At 43.2% G+C, this 26,242-nt stretch overlaps 1 protein-coding gene across 5 annotated transcripts in view; it reads left to right on the forward strand.

Annotated features, from left to right (window-relative positions):
- ERBB4 (erb-b2 receptor tyrosine kinase 4) overlaps window positions 1-26,242 on the forward strand; it is a 1,342,090-nt gene that overhangs the window by 1,069,460 nt on the left and 246,388 nt on the right. For all 5 annotated transcript variants that reach the window (XM_068245390.1, XM_068245391.1, XM_068245392.1 and 2 more), the window contains 2 exons: window positions 3,237-3,359; window positions 25,236-25,334. In XM_068245390.1, the coding sequence (XP_068101491.1) occupies window positions 3,237-3,359; window positions 25,236-25,334 (222 nt within the window). The remainder of the gene's footprint in view (window positions 1-3,236; window positions 3,360-25,235; window positions 25,335-26,242) is intronic.

The following is a 26,242-nucleotide window of genomic DNA, read 5'->3' on the forward strand; positions in this document are numbered from 1 at the left end:
AGGTGTGCTTGGTGGCCTTCTATGGCAACAGATTGCAAGGAGTATGTCAAGGAGTGTGCGGTATGTGCCAAGAGTAAACCCTCCCGGCTGGCACCTGTAGGAAGGTTACAGCCTTTGCCCACCCCGAGTGAGCCATAGACCCACCTGTCCATGGATTTTGTGGGGGAATTGCCCAGGTCTGAAGGCATGTCGGTCATTTGGGTGGTAGTCGACCGTTTTAGCAAAATGGCTCATTTTGTGCCCCTGAAAGGACTCCCCTCGGCTCAGGAACTGGCCGAGTTGTTCATCATTCACGTTTTCCGGCTGCATGGCATTCCGGAAAACATTGTGTCAGATAGGGGAGTCCAATTCGTGTCTGGATTCTGGAGGGCATTTTGCCACCAAATGGGCATGAAACTGTCTTTCTCGTCAGGCTACCACCCACAGACAAATGGGCAGACTGAACGGATTAATCAGTCTTTGGAGCAATTCCTAAGATGTTACGTTGCGGAGGCACAGAGTGACTGGGTAAAATTTCTGGCCTTCGCAAAATTCGCACAAAATAATTTGAAGAGTTCTTCTTCTGGTTTCTCTCCATTCCAGATTGTGACAGGGAGGTCACCCAAATTCTCCCCTTTTCCAGTTGTCTCTTCTCCATTTCCAGCACTGGAGGATTGGCAGAGGTCACTCAGGGACAATTGGGGAATTGTTAAGGTAAACTTGCAGAAGGCGTTCCAGATTCAGAAGGGTCAAGCGGACAAGAGACGGTCCGTGGAATGGAAGTTCCAGCCAGGGTATTTAGTCTGGGTGTCCACACGTCACTTGACCTTGAAGCAGCCATCTGCCAAACTGGGCCCCAGGTTTGTGGGTCCATTTTCCGTGACGAAAAGGATTAACAACGTAACTTACACCATTGATCTTCCTGCCAGCATGCGGGGCGTAAGGTCGTTTCACGTGTCCCTACTCAAACCTGCGGTTCATGTGGGTCCTACTCCTCCTCCTCCTGTGATGGTGGAGGACCAACCTGAGTACGAGGTGGAGAAAATATTAGACTCACGCATTGTACAGAACTCGGTACAATATTTAGTGCATTGGAAAGGGTACGGCATTGAGGAGAGACAATGGGTACCAGGGACTGGATGCACCCAGAAAAAACCTGGAAGGAGCTGTCCGGAGTCCACTCCTCGGGGGGGGGGGAGGGGGGGGTACTGTTAGGAAGCGCGGAAGAGCCGCCGACGCGAGTCAGGAGGCGGCTCTTTCCGCGCACAGTGTGACGGAGCACGGGGAGACAGCTGCCTCCACTCAGTCTGAGGCGGCTGTCCCCGTGCAGGGCATGGTGGCGGATAGCGCGCATGGCCCCTTGGCAGAGGCACCGCAGAGCGGTGCTGGTGTGGCTGGAACACATAGTCCCTCTAGGTTTAGAGTGACGCGCGCACGCACTCAGGCAGGGAATATATGACGGCAAGAAGTGAGTCAGCTGACCAGGCTGGTCAGCTGACTCTGGCTCCACTCCTCATTGGTCCAGCACTTGGGGAGGTGCTGGAGAGGTACCTGTGTATATATACTACTGACTGTTCAGTTGCTGGTTGTCTTGCGTTGCGAACACTTACGTGGGAGCACTCAGACCTGTAGTCAGATCCTTAAGTGTGCCGGGACCAGCTGGAGCTGTAATCCTATACTTAGCTAGATTCTGTTGATAGCTAAAGTACTAGTTTGATTGTGATTATCTGTTATGACTTTTTGCCTGCCTGACTATCCTCCTGAACTCTGATCTTGTACCTTGATATTTCTGATACTCTGTTGCCGAACCCCGGCTCAACCTAAGACTCTGCTTCTGCCTCCTGATCTTATACCTCGATATTTCTGATACCCTGTTGCCGAACCCTGCCTGTACCTTAGACTCCGCCTCCGCTTTCTGTATTTGTACCTTATCTGTCCGTGTGTTACGACCTGGCTTTTCCGACCTCGAGAACCGACCTTACGATTGGAGGCGGTTCCCCGTCCTGTTAGTGACACTTCCTTCAGAGTGTCACTTTCAGACAATCCTTCCTACTGTCAGCCTGATTCCTCCCATCTTGGAAGGTTCAGGTCTTCGGAAGGAATCCGTGCAGCACTCCTTACTGCACTGAGGCCTAGTCCTCTAAGTGTTACTGTTACACCCAAACACTACACTCTACTCAGGTGAACAGAGGTTAGCTGGTATATCAGATTATCGGTGATACTGCAGATCACTTATAATCTGGTATACATCTGTATTCCCCGTGATACTGCAGATCACCGGTAATCAGATCCTCTCTGTGCTTCACTGATCGTTACAGGTCCCTATATGCCCTCCTATTTTTTCCTTTTACCTGGTCTGGGTGTTGTTGCCTAACTGCAGGGACCATGTAGTGCCAACCAAGTGCAATACAGGTGCAATTTATTATTATTTGAACTAATAATCACTTTTCTATACATATCTTTTTCACATTACATACCATACTGTTCCCATCTTTTTTAATACATAAATACACACACTCTTTAATAAAGTTATCATTTTTGTTGTTTATACAAGCAATTCATAAATTTGGTATGTACTTAATAGTTAGCAGTGGTGCTCTGCTCATCAGGATTCCGGATATCCAAACTACCCAGATAAACCGAACTTTTTCCACTATCCGAACTTTGAGGGAGAGAGAGAGAGACCTCCGAAAGGGATATCCGAATCCGGCAGGATACTGAGGTCGGATATCCGATTCGGATCTGAATTGGAACATTTTAAACTCGGATATCCGACCTGGATCGGATATCTGGGTATCCGGATCCGAATTAGATCCAGATAGTGAAAAGTGATATCTGAGCAGCGCTGTTAGTAGTAGTCATACACTACTTAGTTATACTTAGTTAATCATACAACTTATTCTGCGTAGTATAATTTGACAACCTATAACAAAATTTGACAACCTATAACAAAGTACAATTCTTGGCAAAATTGATCTGCATTTTCCAACATGTCCAATCAAAAATTTTTAGAAAAATAGGAAATTAAATCATATTTTTTGATCGAATAAAGAAATAGCTTTTTATTTTTCTGTACAATAATTTTTCTCAAATTGCGGTAAAACTGAACCGAAAAATTGTAATGCATGAAACCACCTTTTTATCTCTATGCAGACATTAAATAGGGTGCATTTCATATCTAGCTTAGCTGTTTGAAATTGTTAATAGCTAAATGAATGAAATTAGTAATTGCTGAGTAAGTTTGTTTTCCTTTTTAGCTAGTTGAACCATTAACTCCAAGTGGTCAGGCACCAAATCAAGCCCAGCTAAGGATCTTAAAGGAAACTGAACTGAAAAGAGTGAAAATTCTGGGATCAGGTGCATTTGGTACAGTGTACAAGGTCAGTATCTTACCAACCCAATGCAATGCATTTATATTTTCTATTATTGCCAAAAGAATTTATATCTGTGTCTCTTTATTGCTACATAATTGTGTTGAATAAAAAATATAATTCAAGAAGCATGAACTACCAACTACTAACTACCAATGGGCGTGACCGTGGCAGCAGCCCCAGGACCGCCTAACGCCAATTGGCGTCAAGTCCTGGGGCCAGCTACTGCAGGAAATTGCGCGCAGGTTGCACGTGCATCTCCTTCTTGGGGGGCGAAGCCCCGCCTTCAATCTCCACGTGGCGATCGCTGCTCGGGAGACTGTTAGACAGCGTAACCGCCGTCTATTTACATAGTACAGCGCTGCGATCTGCAGCAGCGCTTTACTGGGGACAGCTGTGTGACACGGCTGTCCCCCTGTGGCACACAGGAGCGATCGGCAGTGATAAGCTGAAGCCTATCACAGCCGATCACTATGATTGGCTGACTGGGGGAGGGGGAAAATGTTAAAAATATTACAAAAATAAATAAATATTTATTTAAAGAAAAAATCTGGGGGGGCCGATTAGACCCCACCAACAGAGAGCTCTGTTGGTGGGGGAAAGGGGGGGGGGGAATCACTTGTGTGCTGAGTTGTGCGGCCCTGCAGCTTGGCCTTAAAGCTGCAGTGATCATTTTAGTAAAAAAAGGCCTGGTCTTTAGGGAGGTTTACGAAGACATAACAACAAAAGTTGTTTAGGTGATACCTTTAATGACTAACTGTACAAGATTCCTTTGCAAGCTTTCGAAACTTTACGTTTCTTCTTCAGGCATGTTTCAGAGCTGGATCAGAATCACAGTGCTTAACCAGCCATTTAGGAGGGTTTAGCACTGTGGTCCTCAAGTGGTTAAAGAAAACAGCAAGGGACCTCTGAGAGCAAGCCTGGCGAATATGCTGGACAAAATATAATAGGCTTGCCAAATTCAGTGGCTGGGTACTCCAGTATATTTTCCTTGGCTGTGTACAGTTGTAATGTATCTATACTTGTAAATCCCTCTGAGGGTGGTTTATTAATGTTTGACTAAATGTGATCCACTGTAACGCAACCTTAAATAGGATAATTTAAATATTTTTATTTCAAATATTTTATTGAATAGAATGTAAGTACAGCAAAAGCGCATTGAATACCCATAGAAATAATCCAGTGTTAGATGTGTGTCTCGGTGATCAACAGGACAGTGTCACAATTGCAAACTTACATCTTGTATTTTAGCTGAATAATTACATGGCTCTTACGAGTGAGCCGTACCAAATCTTGCAGTGAACGCTGTTATTGTTTGTAAGACTACAGCCCTTCACCCACTTTCTTGGTTACTGCCTGTAAAGGGTAAAAACCCAAAAAGCAGCAATAAGGATATAGGTAATCAGTTTAAACTGCAGTTTGGTCACAGATGGATGTCTGAAATGGAGAATCACCAGCCAGAGAGCCTTTGAGATGTTATTACTTGTTAGCCCTTTTTATACTTGTTAGCGGATGCATCAGTCCAAAAACTCTGGACCAGAATCTAAATAGCTTGGGACACATCCAAAACATGTGCAATATATCACCTGGTTATCCACAGCCTCAAACGGATGTCTGAGTTACTTATCACCTAGCTATCACTCGAGGATTACCGACAAATCCTATTGCTGGTTTTACTCGTGCGATTGCTGAGCGTTAGGGAGCATTACTCAAACGAAAGCCTCTCATATCCCTGGAAATGGGAAGTGAGGTTTTGTGCTGTCCTTCAGCACCATGGCATTGCTGCCTTGCTTCCCAGGAGATGTTGCATGAACCCAACATCTGCCACAGGATGATTCTCGTTGGGCCACCTAGTGGAGGAATGAGGAGCCCCAGCGGGACATTCAAACATGCTTCTGCGGGGGCTCCCAATAAGAAGTGGGAGATCGGGGCTCCATACCAATATAAAGCGATATATTGCTATAGGAAGTGGAGCAGTTAATGATAGCATGGCCAAAATGGGTCCATCTGCTATGGGAATTGCGGATACAAATCGTGCCTGCTATTGGTAGCCGCAATTTGCACAGCGGGAGGCCCCAGCACCGTGATAGCTGTGGGTGTTATTTGTTGGGGATGAGGTGGGTTATTAGCTGGGGGAGGGTTATAAGTTGCCCGGGGGAGGGTTACTAGTTACCTGGAAGGAGGGTTATTAGTTGCCGGGGAGGTTATTAGTTGCCGAGGGGAGGTTATTAGTTGCCTGGGGGGAGGGTCATTAGTTGTCCGGCAGGGGTTTCTGTGTGAGAGTAGGGAGATAGGCCATAGTGAAATATCGGCAAATATTGCAGATATTTCACTATATCAATCAGGTTGCAGAATATCAGTAAATTTACCAATATTCTATTATAGCTATTTGTAAATTATGTTTTGTTTTTTTCATCGCTCCTAAAAGTGCTGCTATTTCAAATATATGCATAGGAAGTATTTCTGATGCTAAAACCAGGATATTTAACATAAAAGTGAGAATCCTGAATAATTTGCGCTCTACTGTATGACGTTACGGTTCCATTTTAATGTATGAAATATGCTTAATAAAATGAAAGCTTTCCTCTCTATTTTAGTTTAATGTGTGTGGGGGGAGGGGGTGGGGGAGTGGATTGTAACAGAAGTGAATGTCCAGTATATGTAGCATATTTGCAGAATATCTCATGCTGAATGCTGTAAGATAGAACCGTTTTTGCAGTGCAGCTGCTTTTACATTTCTGGAAGGTGTAAATGTGCACATGTAAGATAGCAGGAGAAATTACAGTACATCAACCGTAAGAGCTAGACAGTTGAATGGCATTGAAGGGAATGAGTCACAAAGTGATGCATATGCAAACATTTGAACATAGTGGCTTGCTTCATCTGATCTTTCCTCTTGGTCATGGATGGTGTACTTCTAGAGGCAAGGTAAATATTAGCATGTTAGCTCATGCAGTAAGGCTGGCACGCCACATTTTTATTTTATTTAACTCAGAAGTGTTTTGTGAAAAAAGTCGAACAGAAGCAGGAGGTGCCTCTCTACACTGCAGGCTACTGCACTACTGGAGCAGAAGATTTCAATCTAGTCCCTTCCACTCAATGGCGATAATAAAAAGGAAGTAAAGGAGGACTGTCACTCAAATACTGAAAAATATGATGGTTCCACTGTTTTAATATGTACCAGTACATATTAAATATATATAGTTTTTCTTTTGGGTGTTTCTTATTTGCCACTTCTAACCTTTATGCAGAATGCCGTAGGAATAATTACTGTTCTGTTCATTACAATAGGAGACAGGGGACAGGAGTGAAACAACAACCTGTGGAACACTCCTACATTATTGCCATGGGGTCCAAAACACCCCCCCCCTCCTCCTGCCAGTTATGACCAGTAGAACATACGTGTATCCCTTCATCCCATTCACCAAAATCTTTCCCCAGCCCCTCTGCCCCACATTGCAGATTAGTGCAGCAGAGCATTACAGTTGCCTGCTCCAGCACTGCCTCACTTCTCTTCCTTTATTCCCAGCAGCTGCGTACTCCATGCCTACGTACCTCCAGCTCCTAGAGGTGGACCTACCATGAAGCCACCTGAATCATGTGTTTCAGGCGCCGAAATCTAGGGGCGTCTGGACAAACAGTTTGGGCAACCTGGTGCCTGAATCCTCTTTGCTCTTCCGTCCGCCTTCCTGGCAGGTGAGGTGTCAATATATGCCTCTTATCGAGTCATGCTACAGTAAAACCTAATCACTGGCAAGAGATCACCATGAGACCAATCCGGCGGGGGTGCTGGCGATCCTTTTGCTAACCTGATTAGTCAAATGCCAAAGCCTTCCCCTCTGACTGGCCATGGTGATTTCTTGCTAGTGATGGGGTTTGTATTGGGGGTATATATGATAGGAGGTATATATGATGGGGTCAGGGTTTCCACTGGTTGGGCTGCATCCTCCAAAGTTTACTTCAGGCTGGAGAAAGTCGAGACCCGGCCCTGCCAGCTCCCGATCATGTGACATGCATTGGGAACTGGAGGTATGCAGCATAGAGTGCAGCTGTCCAGAGGAAACTTGGAAACCTGACCCAGCACTGTAGCGGGGAAATGTAATGCTTCACTTCGCTATTCTGCAGAAGAGGGCAAAGGGGTGTGTCTCCATAACCCCCACACCCACTGTGGTCACATATGCTATAGTTATTTCACTGAGACAGGGATTGTTGCAGCCAGCTGGCTGACCTGGAGTGTTTGGCCTCAAGCATTCGGTAGTGCAGAAAACAGCTGACTTTACAGAGCACTTAGGAAAATGTCAATTCATCAAGGCTGCTACCGCATGAAAAGCTTAAATTACTGAGCAGTGCGATAAATACCTCAACACAAGTCAGTAAATGTCAATTAAGGAAGGTTACAGCATGCGGTAAAACACTGTAACATGTTCAATCATTACTGGCAGCTCTCCTCTATTGGAAACCAGCTTTGAATGCCTTCCCTGTGGATATCCTAATGATTGACAGGAGCAGGGAGCCAATAGAAACAGCCCCTGTCTCTTGCAAGTCCCGTTTGATAGGACCCACAGGCTTCTTGGGAGGGACAAACTTTTCTACCCCCAGATAGCGAGCGAGCGAGAGAACATGGAACAAAACAGGTTTCCCCTGAAACCCTTCAGCAGATTAACCCATTAAGTTCCTGTTTGAAGATGCAGAGGAGCTAGTGGGGGAATCACCTAAGCAGGGCATGTTTAAAGTCTCCTGGAAGTTCATCTAAGCTGTAGCAATTCAATAAAATTTTAAAAAAGACTAATAGACAGATTTAGAGCAAACAGAGGGAGTATAACAAACAGTGTAACAAACTTGCGCATCTAAAGTATTGTCAGTATGCCTCTTACTATTGTAATGCTGTCTCTGCATGCAGAACAGCATGTAACAGTAGAGACTCTTCTGCAGTTACTGAACAGGTTTTTGTTAATGGGCTTCAGTAAATTACTGAATTTCTACCACACCTGTGAAAATATTGCTGAATTAGCAAAAAAAGTTTAAAATACCGAATGCGGTATTTTCCTGACTTTTATGAATTGAAGCCTTTGTCTGTGTTTGTTCCAGAAGAGACTGACAGTCCTGGGTGCATTGTTTATGGTCGGCTGTGAGATCAGACTATAGGCAATGCAGATTATTAGAGTGATTGTAAGATCAGTATACTGAACATTCTGCTGTCTCATTACACCTGTTGTTGAGATTGTTCTGTACCGAGGTTGCCAAGGATGTGCTTTTTTATTCAAAACCATGAGGCTTTGTTAATTGAGTTAGGTGTCTTGACCTTGCATTCCAACATTCTATGCCTGGTACACACAATGCAATTTTCCCATCAGATGGACAGGAAACTTCCTTTTGTTCGATAATTTCCAGTATGTCTGATCTGCTTCCGATCAAGTAAGGGATCGATTTTATAATCAGTACTGCACAAAATCGATCCCTTTCTCGATTAGAAGTAGATCGGACCAGGGCCGGCGCTTCCATTAAGGCAAAGGAGGCAGCTGCCCCAGGGCCCCAGAGCTTGTAGGGGCCCCCAGTGGCTATAAGAGGAAAAAAAATTCAAATCGGCCTTATAGTTTTTGAGAAAATCGATTTTAAAGTTTCAAAGGAAAATAAATACACATTTAAAAACCTGCCGACTTTAATGGTTAATAGCAAATCCATCTTAAATGCTAAAAACCCTAAATTTGCAGGATATGTTAAGGAGATCATTAGGAATACGAAGAAAAAACAATTTTTCAAAAAGACCTTATAGTTTTTGAGAAAATCGATTTTAAAGTTTAGAAGGAAAAAAGTATACTAAAGTATTAAATGAGGTAAATGTCACTTTTAGTAGCAAACCTAACGGTAGTGTAATTTTACATGCATCAAACGAAAGCGCAATAAATTTCCTGATGGGGTTTCCAGGGGGTCTATACGCAGCCGCAGCGCTTTGGCCAGGGATCGCTATACAGCCGCAATATGGCTGTATGAAGATCCCTGGCATTTTTTCCTATTTTCCCAATTTATTTTTAATGTTTAGAGTGTGGGAATTTTTTTAAAAAAAAATTATGTGGGGTCCCCCCTCCTGAAACTTTTTAACCCCTTGTCCCCCATGCAGGCCGGGATAGCCAGAATGTGGAGCTCCGACCGATTGGAACTTCACACCTTGACTATACCAGCTGCAAAAAAGGTCCCCTAATGCCGATTTTTGTTCCAGGGTATATGTTGGGGGGGCCCCCCAGGTTTATTTTGCCCTGGGGCCCCATTGCTGCTTAAACCGGCCCTGGATCGGACATTATCAAATTGCACATGTGTGCACCAGACGTAAGTTTTACTTTGAATAGATAAATGATAAAATATAATATTAGCATTTGATGGTCTAAGCCTAAAAAAATAAGAACAGAAAATCATCACAGCGGGTTTTCCGTTTATGTGGTTGTTGCGTTCAGCGAGCTCATATCACATTTCACAGAACTTCAACTGAATAAGAGGCTGCCATCTGCCTGGCTCTCATGCTGACCTTAGCTTAGACCCCGTTAGTATCATTTACATGTGCATTACATCTGCAGTTACATCTATTATATCTGCATTATGCGTTGAAGGTTCCAATCTGTTCTTTCATTGCCTGTATCATTCACTTATCATCTACACAATATTGTTGAGTCTACAACAGAATGATAACAGTAAGTGATCCATAAAGTGCTGAAAATGTTTTGTGTCTCCCCCCCCCCCCCCCCCCCCTCCTAAAAAAATTGGTCACAGCTAAATTAAGAGAAAAGTAAATGGCACAATTGTTTAAAGAGTTGATCACCACTTTCAGAATAGCATTAATATTTTCTCAGATTTTATTAATGTATTCATCAGTGGTAAGTAAAAAGTCTGTGTAGTGAAAAAGAAGAATCAATGGTCAGGGTTTGCCAATGTTGACATTTTTAGTAAAGACATTCATGATCACACTTGATGCTATGTTTAAAAATGTAAATGTTTATAGACACTGTTTTGGGCACCTGCCCACCTTCAAGCCAATAAATATTCCCTCATGGACTATCTATACAAGGTTGTCAGTGGGCAGTTGATGGATTATGTGTGTCCGTGACACCTATCCATTGCAAGTTGCTGGCACTTGGTTTACACAATTTTCACTGTATGGAGATATCTTGCATTAAAAGAGCTACAAGGTTTGCATTATACATTTTGAGTGTGCTGATCTTTGTGATCTACAGTTTAGTAATTCACCTCCTACATACAGTGGGGGGTCTCTGACTACACGGGGGCTATCTCTCTCTACCTAAACCGATGAGGGGGGCTCTGGCTAAAGAGATGGACTCTCTGACTTCCTAAATGGGGGTATGCTCTCTGGCTACCTAAATGGGGAGCTCCCTGGCTAAACGGGGCCTCTCTGGTTATACAGGGGCCTCTCTGGCTACCTAAATGCTGTGAAGGAAGCCTCTTGCTAAGCAGGGGGCTATATGGGGCTCTCTGGCTACCTAAATGGAGGGCTCGCTGGCTAAAAAGGTTTTTTTTTGGCTATATGAGGGTCTCTGAATACATGGGGGGCTCTTTAGCTATCTAAATGGAGACTCTCTGATATACAGAGGTTCTCTGGCTAAACGAAGGAGGGGGGGTTCCCTGACTACCTACATGGAGGGGCTACCTGGCTCCCTATATCTTATATTTGGGACTGCATCTGGCTACCCATACAGGGTGTGGGGCTACCTCTGGCTAACTAATACTAAGGGCCACCTCTGGCTAGCTATATTGCGGCTAATACTGGCGGGCGCCTCTGGCTACCGCATTGGAATAGTGTGCCCAGTCTGGGAGGGGGGGGGGTAGAAACTGCCCTGGAAAAATGTGCTAAGTTTTTAGAGACTATTGCCATGCAGACATGAAATTACTGTAGACCACACACTGCTGTAAAACTCTGGTACTCAACCTGCATCCTCAACGCTGAACTTGCCTCTCCTCTACTTTCTGTGGGGTGCCAAACAGTAGAGTAAAAAGAGTAAAAATGTCAAAGTGGCATCCACCTATCATATCATCATATGTTTTTAATATCTGCAGTTTTCACAGTACTCTTTTTGTTGATGCAAAGCTTTCAGTACTTTATTTAGTGAATGGTGGTTGACATAACCAGAGCTAGATCACCCACAAGGCAAACCTATGACGTTGCCTAGGGGCTGGAGAAAGTCTATGGGCCTAGTGGATGCTAGCTCCCACCAAATCTTACAAAAAAGCCAGGTGACTATCAGCAGTGGCAAAAACTTCTATCTTGCCTTGGGTCCCATTTCATCTTAATTATTTTCTGGTCATTACAGTAATAGCTGTGTTTCTGATTACTTTTTCATCTTATTTTATCTCAAGATTATGTTAATACTAGCATAATGCCCACACCCACTGTCCACCTTTTCTCGCCCCAGCAGCAATGATATGCACATCTGTTTTGCACCTGCTATCCAATTGACAACTGCATGATACCTGTAATGCTGCTGGTGTGTTCAATGAATTGCAAACATTGTTTGCAGCAGTGCCAGGTGTGCTCTTGCCTTCTGTTTTACTTGTTAATATTAGTAACTAGTAGTTGACAACCATTAGAGCAGATAACCCTTTATAATGTTGCCACTATAGTTGATTGTAGTAGCCCCATTTCAGGCATACATTTGAAAAGGGAGCCTGGAAAAAGGGCGGCTGATATAGACAAAAAAAGCCAGATTCGGCTACAAAGGGTGCCTAGTGTTGCCAAAATGCCAAATTCGCTACAAAGGGCACTTGGTGTAGTCGAAATGCCAAATTCGTCTACAAAGGGCGCCTGGTGTAGCTGAAATGCCAAATTCATCTACAAAGGGGCGCCTGGTGTAGCTGAAATGCCACATTCATCTACGAAAGGTGCCTGCTTGACATAGCCTAGAAAAGTGATAGAACCGAGAACAGGGATTACTATGACCTAACTTCTCCCTACTCTTACACAGAACCCTCCCCTGGTGGTGCCTAACCCTAACTCCCCTTATTGGTGCCTAACCCTAACTTTTCCTGGTGGTGCCTAACCCTAAGACACCCCCCTGGTGGTGCCTAACCCTAAGACCCCCCTGGTGGTGCCTAGCCCTAACCCCCCTTGGTGGTGCCTAACCCTAAGACCCCCCCAGTGGTTATTATGACCCTACTTCTCCCTACTCTCACACAGAACACTCCCCTGGTGGTGCCTAACCCTAAGACCTCCCTGGTGGTGCCTAACCCTACCCATGATGGTGCCTAACCCTACCCCCCCCCCTTAGTGGTGCCTAACCCTAAGACCCCCCTTGGTGGTGCCTAACCCTAAGACCCCCCTGGTGGTGCCTACCCCTAAACCTCCCGGGGGTGCCTAACCCTAAGACCCCCCTGGTGGTGCATAACCCTAAGACCTCCCCGGTTATTATTATCCCCTAACTTCTCCCTACTCTCACACAGAACCTTCCCCTGGTGATGCCTAACCCTAAGACTCCCCCTCCCCTGTGGTGTCTAACCCTAAGACCCCTCGCTTGTGATGCCTAATCCTAACCCCCCTGGTGGTGCTTAACCCAGAATCAAAAATCTTGGCTATAAAATGGCACCCCTTTGCACCCGAATCAAAAACCTTGTAGCCAAACCTTGTAGCCGAATCAAAAATCTCGGCTATGAAAGGGCTACTTTTTGTAGCCGAATCAAAAACCTTGTAGCCAAACTTTGTAGCCAGATCAAAAATCTTGGCTATAAATGGGCGCCCTTTGGTAGCTGAATTACAAACCTTGTAGCCAAACTTTGTGGCTGAATCAAACATCTCAGCTATAAGGGTGCCCTTTTGTAGGCAAATCAAAAATCTTGTAGCCGAATCAAAAATCTCGGCTACAAAGGGGCGTCCTTTTGTAGCAGAATGTAAAACCTTGTAGCCGAAACGAAAAATTGGGCACCCTTTTCACCACCTTGTAGGCAAAATATGCAGAAATAACATTGAAGTCTATGGAGGTGCCTTTTGAACTACCTAATGACTGCGTCATACCAATAGCCACGGTTGCGGCTAGCAGACTGTTTTCAGCTGAAAGGGGAAAGAAATCCACTTTGTTTACACTTGTACAGCGCTGCATTCTCCTGCAGCGCTGTACGGGGGGCATTCGGCTGTCCCTCAGAGCGGCTGGGGAATGAAGCCCTCTCATAGGCTGATGCCTATAAGAGGCAGGAAAGAGAGCCGATTGCCGTCCTATGGCTATTTAGGACGGCAAAGGGGGGAAAATGAATTTGTGTGCTTAGTTGTTGTAGGGCTGTGCGTGCAGCACGCATACAAAGCTGCACAGCCCTGTATTGTGAAAAATGGCCTTGTCAATAGGGGGGTGCAAGCCCGTGGTCCTGAAGTTGTTAATACAGATGGCTCAGGCGCCCTTTTCAACTGATTCCCCATTCAGCCCCCGCTCCCCATCCGGTTTATAAAAAGATTTGAAGTGTGCCATATAATGAGCATTGTGATCATCTGCTCAGCTGCTCAAGTGCAACTCCACTTGCAACTGGTTTCACAGGACACACCTGCTTCCTCAAAAAAGAAAGAAAAGCATATCTGTAGTTAAATCACAGTGAGCATCGTTGCCTCTGCAGGTACCACAGATCTATTTGTTAATCTATATTTTTTTTATATAAATTAATTTCCGTGGACTTTTTAACGCAACACTTTACATTTTATAGTTTAAGTCTTTTATCTAACTTACAGTTAGTTTGTTTAGCTAGATATGAATACCGAAGAGATAATGTGCCACTTTAGATGTAAAACAGCACATCTTGAGTTGACAGGTGGGATGCTGCCGTATACTGTTAAGATGCAGGTGTCGTTTCAAATGGATTACAGAAGGGATGTTTCCATTTGACAGTAACTAAACTCCAGGAGATGAACACAGGGAGGTTGAATGATATAAGAACTGTAATATCATTTCAGGAGCAGCCATATCAACTAAACCCAGCGTGCTCAGAAGCAGCAGCAGCAAACTCCCCAGCCAGCTTTGCCTGGCGTACATTCTAGTTACATGACAAAGCGACTTCTTTATCCAGAATGTTCTGGCCTGAAGCTGTGTGTATTTTGCTCATATGCCTTCTGCAAACACCCGGCATTGAAATTCTGCTGGCAGGCATCTCCTGGCGTCCCCAGGGCTAGTCATATCCTCCATTGCTCTCTTGCTTCTGCACAGCACAGATTTTTATAAAGCTCTATATTTCCATTCTGATTAACTGTTTATAAGTAGAATAGCTCACCGCATTTAGGTAGCCTGATTTCAACTATGTCAAAATACAATCATGCCCAAATCTGTATTATGTCATAAAACCAACAATCCACCTCTGCATCTATTAATGTACCTTTTAAAGGAAACAGGCATTCATAAATTGCCATCTGTATGAAAAATGTGCATGGACTGACTGCTGACTCATCTTCTGGTTTTAGTAACTTCTAATTCAGACATCTGGCATAAACATATTTTAAACTAGTAAAAAAAGCCATGGCCTTGATCCCCGTCGCACCCCCCCCCCCCCACAACACTGGTATGGCCGTGACCTGCACATGTATGATCGCGACCTGCTTGAGCACGCCCACACATAGCCCTGTCGGTCCACGATCACTACCTGAAGCCAGCTCACATGCCGCGAATGTGTGCCAAGCACCTGGTGCACAAACACAGGGACACAGGAGGACAAAGGGACAGGGGAATTATTATATAGGATGCTGTTTGGGCTCTTTTGAACTGATTGTGTTGCTAAAGGATGCACAGTGTTAAGGTGCCCATTAACAATACAATTAATGGGCGTGACCAATCACTTCTGATCGATTACCACGGGAATCGGAAACAATTGATCGTTCACAGAATTGCATTGTTAATGGGCACCTTTAGATAATGCCCCCAGACTAATGTTGGCTTAGCTTTTTTTATTGAAGTTAATTGGCCCATTCTCTCCACTGTGGTGTAGGTCACTAAGAAAGTGTGCCCCAATAGTATGTCACTTCATTTGGGTTATATTGTGGTTGATTAACTAAACCCTGATAAAATGTCTCTGTGCAGACCGCACACGGCACTTTTACCAGTATTTCCACAAGTAATGTAGTCTGTGTTGTGCACATAGTGTAATGTACATAATTCTGACAACTCAGAATACAGCCGAAATCTGATTGAATATCAGTTGGAACGCTTAATATATGTGGCAACCAGTTGTGCTTTGTTTCTACTCGTCGTACAGTCCGATTGATAGAAACAATCTTGGAAGAAAGAGAGAAAGGACAGGACTGTAATATATGGTGTTGGAGGGTCAAGGCCCAATAGTAAAGGTCTCACCTATGTGTAGAGTAGGGATGCTCAGTTGGATTTCATGGAAATTAAATTTCCATATTTCGAATCGAAAATCACCATTTTAGAACAGAAGGCGGATTTCTGCAGAAATACCGCATTACCGCAACTCAGTAATTTTAGCCCAATCACAAAACTTGGAAGCATTGGACCAATCCGAGAATAGAGTCAACTCAGAAGTGTTTGGCCATTCAGACAGTGCAATAAAAAGACTCCTCGGAAAATGGAAATCGGATTTCTGCAGAAATACCACATTCCTGCAACTCAGTGACTTTAGCTCAATCACAAAGTCAACTCAGAAGTATTTGGCTAATCAGAAGATGGAAAAAATGACCTAAAAAAGACTACTTGGGTATCGGAAAATGGAAAGCTGCGAAATCGATAATTGGCATTGGTGTAAATCAGCATTTCCAACCATCCCTAGTGTAGAGGCTGGAGTGGCCCATATGGGTTTGCCAGCTATCACACTTGTGTTCCTCTTATGCCGGGGACCAGGCTTCGGACTGGTGGGTCCTTGATGGTGGTAGATTATTCTGGTTGATGTAGATAGCATGTGGAGTGCATCCATTACAGTGTGCACACTCTCTTTTCTCTGTCTCTTTCATCCAGCACTGTTCCACAGGGAGCTGCATCTAGAGACTCATTGATCACTATCTGCCAATAATCTATATTGCAAGACCAAACATACCATCAGAGGTTGGAAGGGCAATTATTTTTAATAGATTTTTGTTTGAGTTGATTTTTTTTCTATTCCATTGTTTTTAAACTTGCATAATGTATAAGGAACCTATCTACTCCGTTATTTTCTGCAATGCAAAATAAATGTGACGTACAACTTATGAATTGGTGATGGCATGGATCTTCCATGTCACCAGTACTAGATCTAAGCATGTCATAGTCCTCAGCTTTGCATCACTGCAGCAACTAGGCTTGGCTGTGGAGCTACTCCCAAGAAAGTACCTTCTGATATACAGTATCCCGCAAAAATTAGTACACCTCTCACATTTTTGTAAATATTTTATTATATAATTTCAATAGACAACACTGAAGATATGACACTTTGACACAATGTAAAGTAGTTAGTGTACAGCATTTAAAATAGAGTAAATTTGCTGTATATCTTTAGTGTTGTGAGGCATTGTAAAGCACTGTTTTGGCCTGAGTACCGTAAGTGGCCAGAGACCCACGAAATGTGTCACCAGTGTTGTCAAATAAATCTTATTCCCATCATTTCTGTGTCATCTCTATGAGCCCTGTATCACAGGTAATTGTGAATTAGTGGCATTTTCAATAAACTCCAGGAAAGTTTTTCCATTACTCTGAGAAGGTAGCGCAATTATCATGATCCGTGTTACCTAGTTAGTATGCATCACTTTATCAGTGCTTAAGTTACCACGTTAAGGTGGGTCACACTTATTGCCTACCCCACTACCTTTTCAGCTAAAGTTGCCATGCAGACGTTTGGGAATATGCCTCTTAGTAACGTTGTGAATCATAGGATTATTGGGTATCAGTTGAAAAGGACGCTGGAGCTGCTCTGTGAAAAGAGCAGCACCAAGGACTTCCATGTTACAGTATTTGCCATGATTAGCGGCTATAAGGGCACCGGTTATTTTATTACTTCTATATGATGGAAATGTTTGCGGCTATAATATAGACATAATTTAACTTGTGTCTACACTATAAGCTCTTAACGATTTCACTGAATACCAAAGATAAGCTTAGGAACCACTATGGGGGTTAAGGTTAGGTGCCAAGGGAGGTTAAGGTTAGGCACCACTATGGGGGGTTAAGGTTAGGTGCCGGGGGGGGGTTCAGGTTAGCCACCACTATGTGGGGTTTAGCGTTAGGAACGGGGGAAAGGTTAAGGTTAGCACCACTGTGGGGAGTTTAAGTTAAGCTCCAGGGGGGCTTTAGGTTAGGAACCAACATGGGGGGAGTAAGATTAGGCACCATTATGGGGAGCTAGGGTTATTCACTACCAAGGGGAATGAGGCTAAGTTAGGCATTGGTTTTACATGTTTGCTCATGGACAGAAAAATGCCATCCATTATCAATACCGTAATGCTGAACTGTTCCTCTATGGATGATAATAATGCAAAAAGAGAAGTACAGGAATAGTATTTGATGGTCTCTGACTGGTTTGATGGGTATTTTGTGGAAATAGCATTAGTGTGTCAGCAAATCTGTTTTATAACATAGCTTAAAATATTTCAGTTACACACCACAGTCACAATTCCAATGTTCTACTTCACTCAGACTCCATCCAGTTCAGTGGCTGGAATCTGTGCTAAATCTTCCCTGAAATAGGTAGATGAATTCACTGATATTCACTGTTGTTTTATGGGTTTAGTGGGAAATTATGATGGCCTTTGCTACATTTTATCAGAGCAGAACTTCAGGCAAAAAGAATATTTTATATTTCCTTATGAATATATCACCTGCACTAAAAAAGATTGAAACTGATCTAAAGTGCTGCTGCAGGTTTGCAAAACGGGTGCTGGAAGTGGTGACATTTGTCGACAGTCTAATTGAAACTGACCGCACACAGGTTGATTTTGGCTTGATATGCCATTCAATGCCTATCCAATTGGAACTTGATAAGATAGTGTACTTCTCTTCCCTACACGGCACACCCATTCTTGGTAAATTGCAGCAGGAGTCTGTTGAGCATTGGTTGAACTGCAAGCATTGTTCTGCTTTATGCAGTGCAATGATATGGACCACGCCCCCCCCCCGCTGCTCTTCCCCTAGCTACCTCCCCCCCCCCACCCCAGATTTCCCAACATGTCAGCATGTCTAATTAGACTTCTGATTGGACAACTGTTCAAAATCGTCTGAAAAGGACTAGACCAGATATGCTGGGACAAACACTGACCAACAGATTTCATCAATTGAATCAGCCGGGAATACCTGGGCAAAAACAAAGCCCAGGAGCCCAATGGTGTAGTATCATTAATGAGTGCAGAGTTGTAAGTTTATACAGCTATACTCACAAGAGTGTGTCAGGTTTCTAGATGACGATTTTGTATCTGCAAATCTGGCTTCCTGTTTTGAAAAAGTCCACCAAAACAGTTGGGCTGAGCTCTTAATTTCAAAGAATTGCCACTGTTTGGATATGGACACCCACTGATAAACTTTTTCCATATAATGAGGTTAGTAAGGCTTTTTAGGTGCAGCAACACTTTTTAAAACACACTTGAACTGAGACGGATATGGAGAATTACATATTTATTTCCTTTTTAACAATGCAAATTACTTTCAAAGGGGTTTTATTAAGCTTATGTCACATCTAACAGAAAAAAAGCAAAACAGAAAAAGCCTTATTTGTGAAAGATACATGTGTGGAAGATCATACAGGTATATCATCATACATTTATGCTTACACAAAGCTAATACTGATACATATGTAGTATAATTCATACAAATAATATGTCTTCCTTATTCACAGTATTTTCAGTAGACCTTTCGACGAAATCCCTATTGCCTTATTCTATTTTCTATCTTATACCAAATACTCTTGGTAGGGAACTGTTCTCCTACCTTAACTCCTATTTATTTTCCGCCCATTGGAGGTCTGAGTTTAACTTATCCGAGGTGTTTGCTCTGCCCAGCCCTATTATTTTCTGGTTTGATCATTAGCTTCCCTTTGCCCTCAGAAAACTCTTAACGTTTGGGCCAGATGTTGGCCTAATGGATGGTCTAGCCAGGGTTCCCAGATTTCAAAAAATTTGTTAGTGCTCTCTCCTATTATGTCTGTTAAATATTCATTGGTGATCATAGAGTTAACTCTGTTTATCCAGTGGTCCCAGTTTATTTCTTTTTGGAGCCAATCTTTGGCTATCTGGGATTTGGCGGCTGAAATTAGCTTAGTTAGCAGCTTATTTTCCCGGACAGTCAGAGACTGGATTGGGGTGTTCAATAGAGCGTTTGCTGGGCATTTCACAATTTGTTGTTCGAACAGGGCTGAACCGACTTCATAAATCTTTTCCCAAAATGCCGACACCTTTATACAATCCCACTATATGTGTTTAAAGGAGCCCAAGAGGCCACACCCTCTAAAGCAATTGGGTGATCTGTTACCAGAAAGTCTGGCCATTCTCTCGGGGGTTAAATATGTTCTGAACATCACTTTAATAGAGGTCTCGGTTAAGGAGACGTTTCTCGAGCATTTGGCTGTTTTATTCCATATGGAGGTCCAAGTCTCTTGGGACAACTCATTCCCTATATCTTTTTCCCAGTCTAGCTGGTATTTATGTTTGATGTCTGAGAGAAGGCCAAACCTTCTAAAACTGCTTTCCAGCCAAGTAGGATTGTTGACAGGGTTTCTTCCCCATACTGAGAGTATGAAGTGGTGGATCTGCGCATACCTTAGAAATTCGGATGGAGGTATTTTATGTTTTTCTGATATTTCTCTGAATGAGAGATATTTCCCATCTTTTAGCCAGTTATAGAATCTGTCCAACCCGTCTTTGTTCCAGTGAGAGAACTCTTGTTTCTGCATACCTGGATTAAACCCGTAATTGTTAAAAATTCTAGTGTTGGGCGAAGGATTTGAGATAATCTTATATTTGAATTTTAGAGCATTCCATATTTTAAATGCGTCTTGGGTGATAGCCGAGGCTCTCTCCAGGGTACGTTTCGGTATCTCAGTCCACCAGATCATATCCTCAATCTTATATGGATAGATCAATTCATTCTCTAGATCTTTCCATTTAGAGCAATAATCCTTGAAAGAAGCACTTACTAACTGAGACAGTCTGGCTGCCTCTATTAACAATGCAAATTGCCTGGCTATCCTGTGCATCCAATAACTTTAGCCATAGATCCTGAACAAGAATGAAGTGTGAGTGGATTAGCTGCATGCTTGTTTCAGGTGTGCAATTCAGACACTACTGCAGGCAAAGAGATCAGCGGGACTGCCAGGCAACTGGTATTGTTTAAAGGTAATAAATATGACAGCCTCCATATCCTTCTCAGTCCAAGTATACTTAAAGGAATCGTCAGTGTGATGATTTGCTCAGCTGCCTGTGCAGGCAGGCAGCCTTTTGACCATTGTGTAGGTTTGCATGCTGCAGGACTCTGGAAGGAAGAGCTTCTGTCAGTTTTGCAGCTTGTGCTTGCAGAGGAATTTGCATACGTTGTCATGCAAATTGCCTGGCCACATTCATTGGAGGCGTGTACTATAAGTACTATGTCTTTCCCACAATGCTTCGCTGGTCATAAGGATTTCGTCCTATGTAACACTCCTGGTGGGGTGTCAGCCTTACTCTCTGTTTGAAGATCAGCTTAGAGTAATTCCTGGAAACTGTGCTAGGCAGATGTCCCTAGTGCAGTTAGGATTGTTTATCTGTTTTGTTTGTCTGTTGCGATTGTCCTGTCCCAGCGGTGGTCGATGGGAAGTCGTTCTGATCTCTGTTCTTGGAGCATAGCTGGTGCAGCGGTTGCTACCAGCTATCTCTTCTGTTCTGCCTCTCTGGATCGCGCTAGCCACTTTTCGCTAGCGCTGTGGATTCTTCTGTTCTGTCTCCTGGGATCACGCTAGCCACTTTTCGCTAGCGCTGTGGATCCTTCTGTTCTGTCTCCTGGGTTCGCGCTAGCCACTTTTCGCTAGTGCTGTGGATCCCTCTGTTCTGCTACTCTGTACCTGGATCGCGCTAGCCACTTTTCGCTAGTGCTGTGGATCCTATCTCTCGCTTGTCCCTGTTTTCGTGTGTCTGTCTTGTGTGCTACGACCGCTTGCTGGAGGCTCGGTGAGGTAACCGTTAAGCAAGCGTTCGTGTCCCCTGTTTCATGTTTGTCTGTCGATGGTTAGTTAGGCGTGCTTGTCTCTATTGTGCTTATCATGTGGAGACCGCGCATAACCGTGTGCACTGTTGCGAATGAGTGCGGTGTTTGCGGTTAGCTAGCGTTTGTTATTTTCCGCATCTTCTCATTGTATTATTTGCTGTGCCTTTGCTACCCTCGTATTCTATTCTGATCTGCCTTGTGTCACGTCTGGCGATCGCACCTCTTGCGATCGCGTTCCTATTTCATATCTGCTGTTGTGTGTGCGCGGTCGCGGGGTGGCGACTGGATTGGCGCACACACATACAACCTGTCCCTTGGCTCGTTCTCATTCGCAATCGCCTCTCTTGCGATTGCGTTCTGCGCTTCGTACAATTCCTGTCTGGCATTTGTGGAGGTACAGAGGATTGGTTCCTCTGCACTCCCCAGCGCCATCTGCCGACAGGAATTTCCCTCTACAGGTGAGTAGCACCTTTTGCTGGGTGCCTGCAATTACACGCTTGTGGAGGATTTCCGCCGTGTCAGTGCACGCGTTGTGCGCTGATCACGGAGAAAGTTCCACAATCGTTACAGTCAGGCAAAAAAAAAATGAGTTTCACCTACCTTGGTCTTCTACCAGCCCCATGCAGCCATCCTGTGCCCTCGCAGTCACTCACTGCTGCTCTTGTCCCCCGCCACCAGCTAGCTTGGGTCGGCGGGCTGCCACGCATACATTTGCACACATTCCCGCTGATGCATGAAGCTATCGCGGACATGAACACATACATTTTACGTGTTAGTGGTGCAATGCGTACATTTTTACGTGTTGCACCACTAACGCGTAAAATGTATATGTTAATGTCCACGATAGCTTCATGCACCAGCGGGAATGCGCACAAATGTACGTGTGGTGGCCCGCCGACCCCGAGGTCCGCACAAAATGAAACTAGCTAGGGATCGGAGCAGCAGTGAGTGACTGCGAGGGCACAGGATGGCTGCATGGGGCTGGTAGAAGCCCCAGGTAAGTGAAACTCATTTTTTTTTTTGCCTGACTATTCCTTCAAGGCTCTTGTATCTCAAAAAGGCAGAGGATTTGCTTTGAAAACAGCAGCAAACTAGGGGTCCCTTAAAAGATTTCAAATTTAAAAGAAACTATTTTGACTACACAAAAAATAAAATAACCAGGAGGCAATACAATGGGAAATAGCTACTTACTGCACAGAAAGAATAAAAATAAAAAAGGTCATATAGAATAGGCTTAGGAATTTGTTAACATGCAAGCACTCACTGTGAAAATTGGCAACAGGGATCAAAAGAATGGATGCTGAAATTATATACTGACTGCAAACACTGTTTTCATTTGGTGTTTTTCTTAGTGTTTGGGATGAGGTTGATGTTCGCTATTCTAGTAAGTGCTGAATATAATTGGGTGCTGCACAATGCAAGCACTGGGTCTGACGGCAATTTGAACTGCAAAAAAAGAGGACTTCAGGTTTTAACGGAGTTTAGTCTACATTATACTGTAGGTCGTGGAATAATGTCAAGACTTGTAATGGAATATTAAACTGTAGAAATATAGAAAACTAGTGACCTTAGGTCTGTCACTGCCGCCACGTCAGCGCGCATGCCGGCCCCCTGGCCCATCCTGCTCCTGTCCTAAAGGCTGTCCGTGCGCACATGCGCAATAGCGCGAATGCACAGACACACACGGGGACAGGACGCAGAGACATTTGAGTATTATTATAGAAGATGTGAACCACCCAAATTATCTTAGTTAAGTTTGGATAATCAGAACCACCAGAGTTGTTTTTAGGCTGTAGGCAGGCAATGTACTGAGCATTATTATATTGTAATTTTATTTTTGTTTCTTGACCCCTGGAGAGCTGATCCTATGCAAATATATAATCTGTCACCAAAGCTCATTTATGGGTTATATTAACAAAGGAGCAATTTTTTACCCTAGCTTGTTTACTCTCTGATTCAAAGTTTCCAGAGACATATGGGAGGTTTAGCAGTAAATCCAGGTTTTACACATTTTCCAAAATGAATGTGAATATACAGATGGCTCCACGTCCTATTATAGTGTGAAATATGGGTAGGTAATAAGAGGTAACCCCCAAGGATTTAAACTTGTTAGGATAGCAGATAATCATCAGTACTGTTGTAGTGCTCATTAAACAATTACATTATGCAATAATATAAAAAAGATTCTTTATTAATTCATAAAAATGAACATTTCAAACACACGCACTAATGACAATGGAATATATCCAGCAGGCACATAAAGGAACCATTGTAAATAAGTTATATTCATGTAAACAAGGATCTGCAGAATACTATCTTGGACATATGCACTAGGAACTCTTAGGAAAGTGGATCCCGTGTGACATGCCTATAAAAATGGAGCACGATAAAAATAGCGCAAGAGACTCCTGTTAGTAGAATGTCCGTAAAATTGTAGAATATCAGTTAAATTTATTCTACAACTTAATTCCTATAGTAAAATATCAGTAATCTTTACAATTTTTTTTTGCTATGCTCTAACCTCACCTTACTTTCACACAGGACCCTCCATTAACCTACGCCTAACCCTAGGTGCATAACCACTGGTGCCTAACCTTAAAGAGGAACTCCAGCCTAAACAAACACACTGTCATTAATTTACATTAGTTATGTTAATTAAAATATATAGGTAATATAATCTCTTACCCACCCTGTTTTAAAAGAACAGGCAAATGTTTGATTTCATGATGGCAGCCATCTTTTTGGTTGAAATGAGGTGACAGGGAGCATGAGACACAGTTCCAACTGTCCTGTGTCCTGAGCACCTCTCCCAGTTGCTAGGCAACATGAATAACAACATAGGAAATCCCATCATGCTCTGCACAGCATCAGGGAAAAAAAGCCCGGGCTTTTTTTCTTTGATGGGTGGAGCTTAGCTAAAAATGCAGCTAAAAATGATGCTTTGGTAAGAAACACAAAGTTCTGATGCTGTGCAATTGTTAAAGAAACACCAAGCCTTTTCAGTTCTGCTGAGTAGATTTTTAGACCGGAGGTTCACTTTAACTAGCCCGTGCCTAACATTATGCCACCCCCACCCCTTAACACCCTAAACTATCCTGCTGCCACCAGTAGTGGTAATAGTAAAAGCCATGATTAGCAGCGCTAAAGAGAAATATGGTACACGATAAATAGCGGGCCCCAACGTCTGCTATTTATCAGGTGCCATAATTACTGTTCATTGCCACTAATCGCGGCCTTTACTATTGCTGCCTATGCCAGCGCCTTCTTTACCAGATCTTTCTTGTGTGCTACTAAAAAGGCACTATAGTGACACAAACATAATGAATACAAATGCTTATTTTTTACAATATTAATTTATAAATTATTAAGTCAGTGTTTGCCCATTGTAAAATCTTTCCGATTTACATTCTGAAATGTATCCCAGTTGATAACATCTTTCTTTAGTCCTGTCAGGTAGAATGCTTTGTTACTGAGAGTTCTATAGCCAGTAGAAAATATACCTGGATGCTTGGGGGGGGGGGGGGGGGGTAATTCCACATATTCAATCAGCCTAGGCTAAACATCACTTGGAGAGCAGGACTACATTCATTATACAGCAATATATAGATATTGGAAGTGTTTTCTGATCTGAGACCAGGAAAATCACTGTAAACGTTACTTTACTGCATGCTCCTGTATCTTGCTCCTGTAATCACATTCAAAAACGTTTCTAGATACTGCTATGTGCAACAATAATAGTAATCATCATCATCATTATTATTTTTCTTAGGGCATATGGGTTCCTGAAGGGGAAACAGTAAAGATCCCTGTGGCTATTAAAATCCTGAATGAAACAACAGGACCCAAAGCCAATGCAGAATTCATGGACGTAAGTAACTTGATAAATTTGTTGTAAATATGTACTGAACGTTAAGCTAATTGCAAGTTTCAATCAGACTTTCAGTATGGAAAAGAGTATGTTCAACACTATTATTACTGTCATTAAAATGCCTGCCCAAGCATGAAGCTAGTGTTTAGCAGCCTTTGGGTCTTGGTGACTTCAGGTTCGCGCAAGATACAGGAATGTATTGTATACTGATAACTATAATGCTCAAACAAGAAGCAGAACTTCAGCCCTAACGACTATTTATAATGTTCAAATACATATATTTTAAATGTATTACCGGCCAAACTATGTAATTTAGTTTCAAAGAAGTTTATTGAAAAAGAAAAGGCAACATTAGAGTCATGACATGTCTATTACAAAATACAAATGAAGAAATAGAGAGCCCAATATAGTGTAGTATGTTAATAACAAGTGGAAAATATGAATAGTGAGATGTAGATACTCACAAACATGGGTTACCACATAGGCAACTACTGTATATGCAGGTGAGGAGATTAGACCTGTTCTCACTCAGGATTAAGATGTCGCTCTCTGTAGGCCAGAAATAAAGGGGTAAGTCACTCCTCCACCAGGGGTGGACGTAGTATCGTAATAGGAGAACAGAGGCGCCAGCAGAATAAAAATTGATAAAACTTTAAAAATTGCTTGGAGGAAGCAGTGGACTTACCTCCAGAAAGCAGACATGAAAAAAATGTCTGAATTTATACAACCACATTTATTATAGGTACCCCAAAGGATGCAATGCGTTTCGGAGGCACAGCCCGCTTCATCAGGCAATAAAGTTAGGACAAACTGTGGACAAGAGACAATAAATTATTGTCTCTTGTCCACACTTTGTCCCCACTTTATTGCCTGATGATGCGGGCTGTGCCTGCGAAACGCGTTGCATC

The sequence above is a fragment of the Hyperolius riggenbachi genome, chromosome 7, assembly GCF_040937935.1.
Source record: "Hyperolius riggenbachi isolate aHypRig1 chromosome 7, aHypRig1.pri, whole genome shotgun sequence".
Taxonomy (NCBI): domain Eukaryota; kingdom Metazoa; phylum Chordata; class Amphibia; order Anura; family Hyperoliidae; genus Hyperolius; species Hyperolius riggenbachi.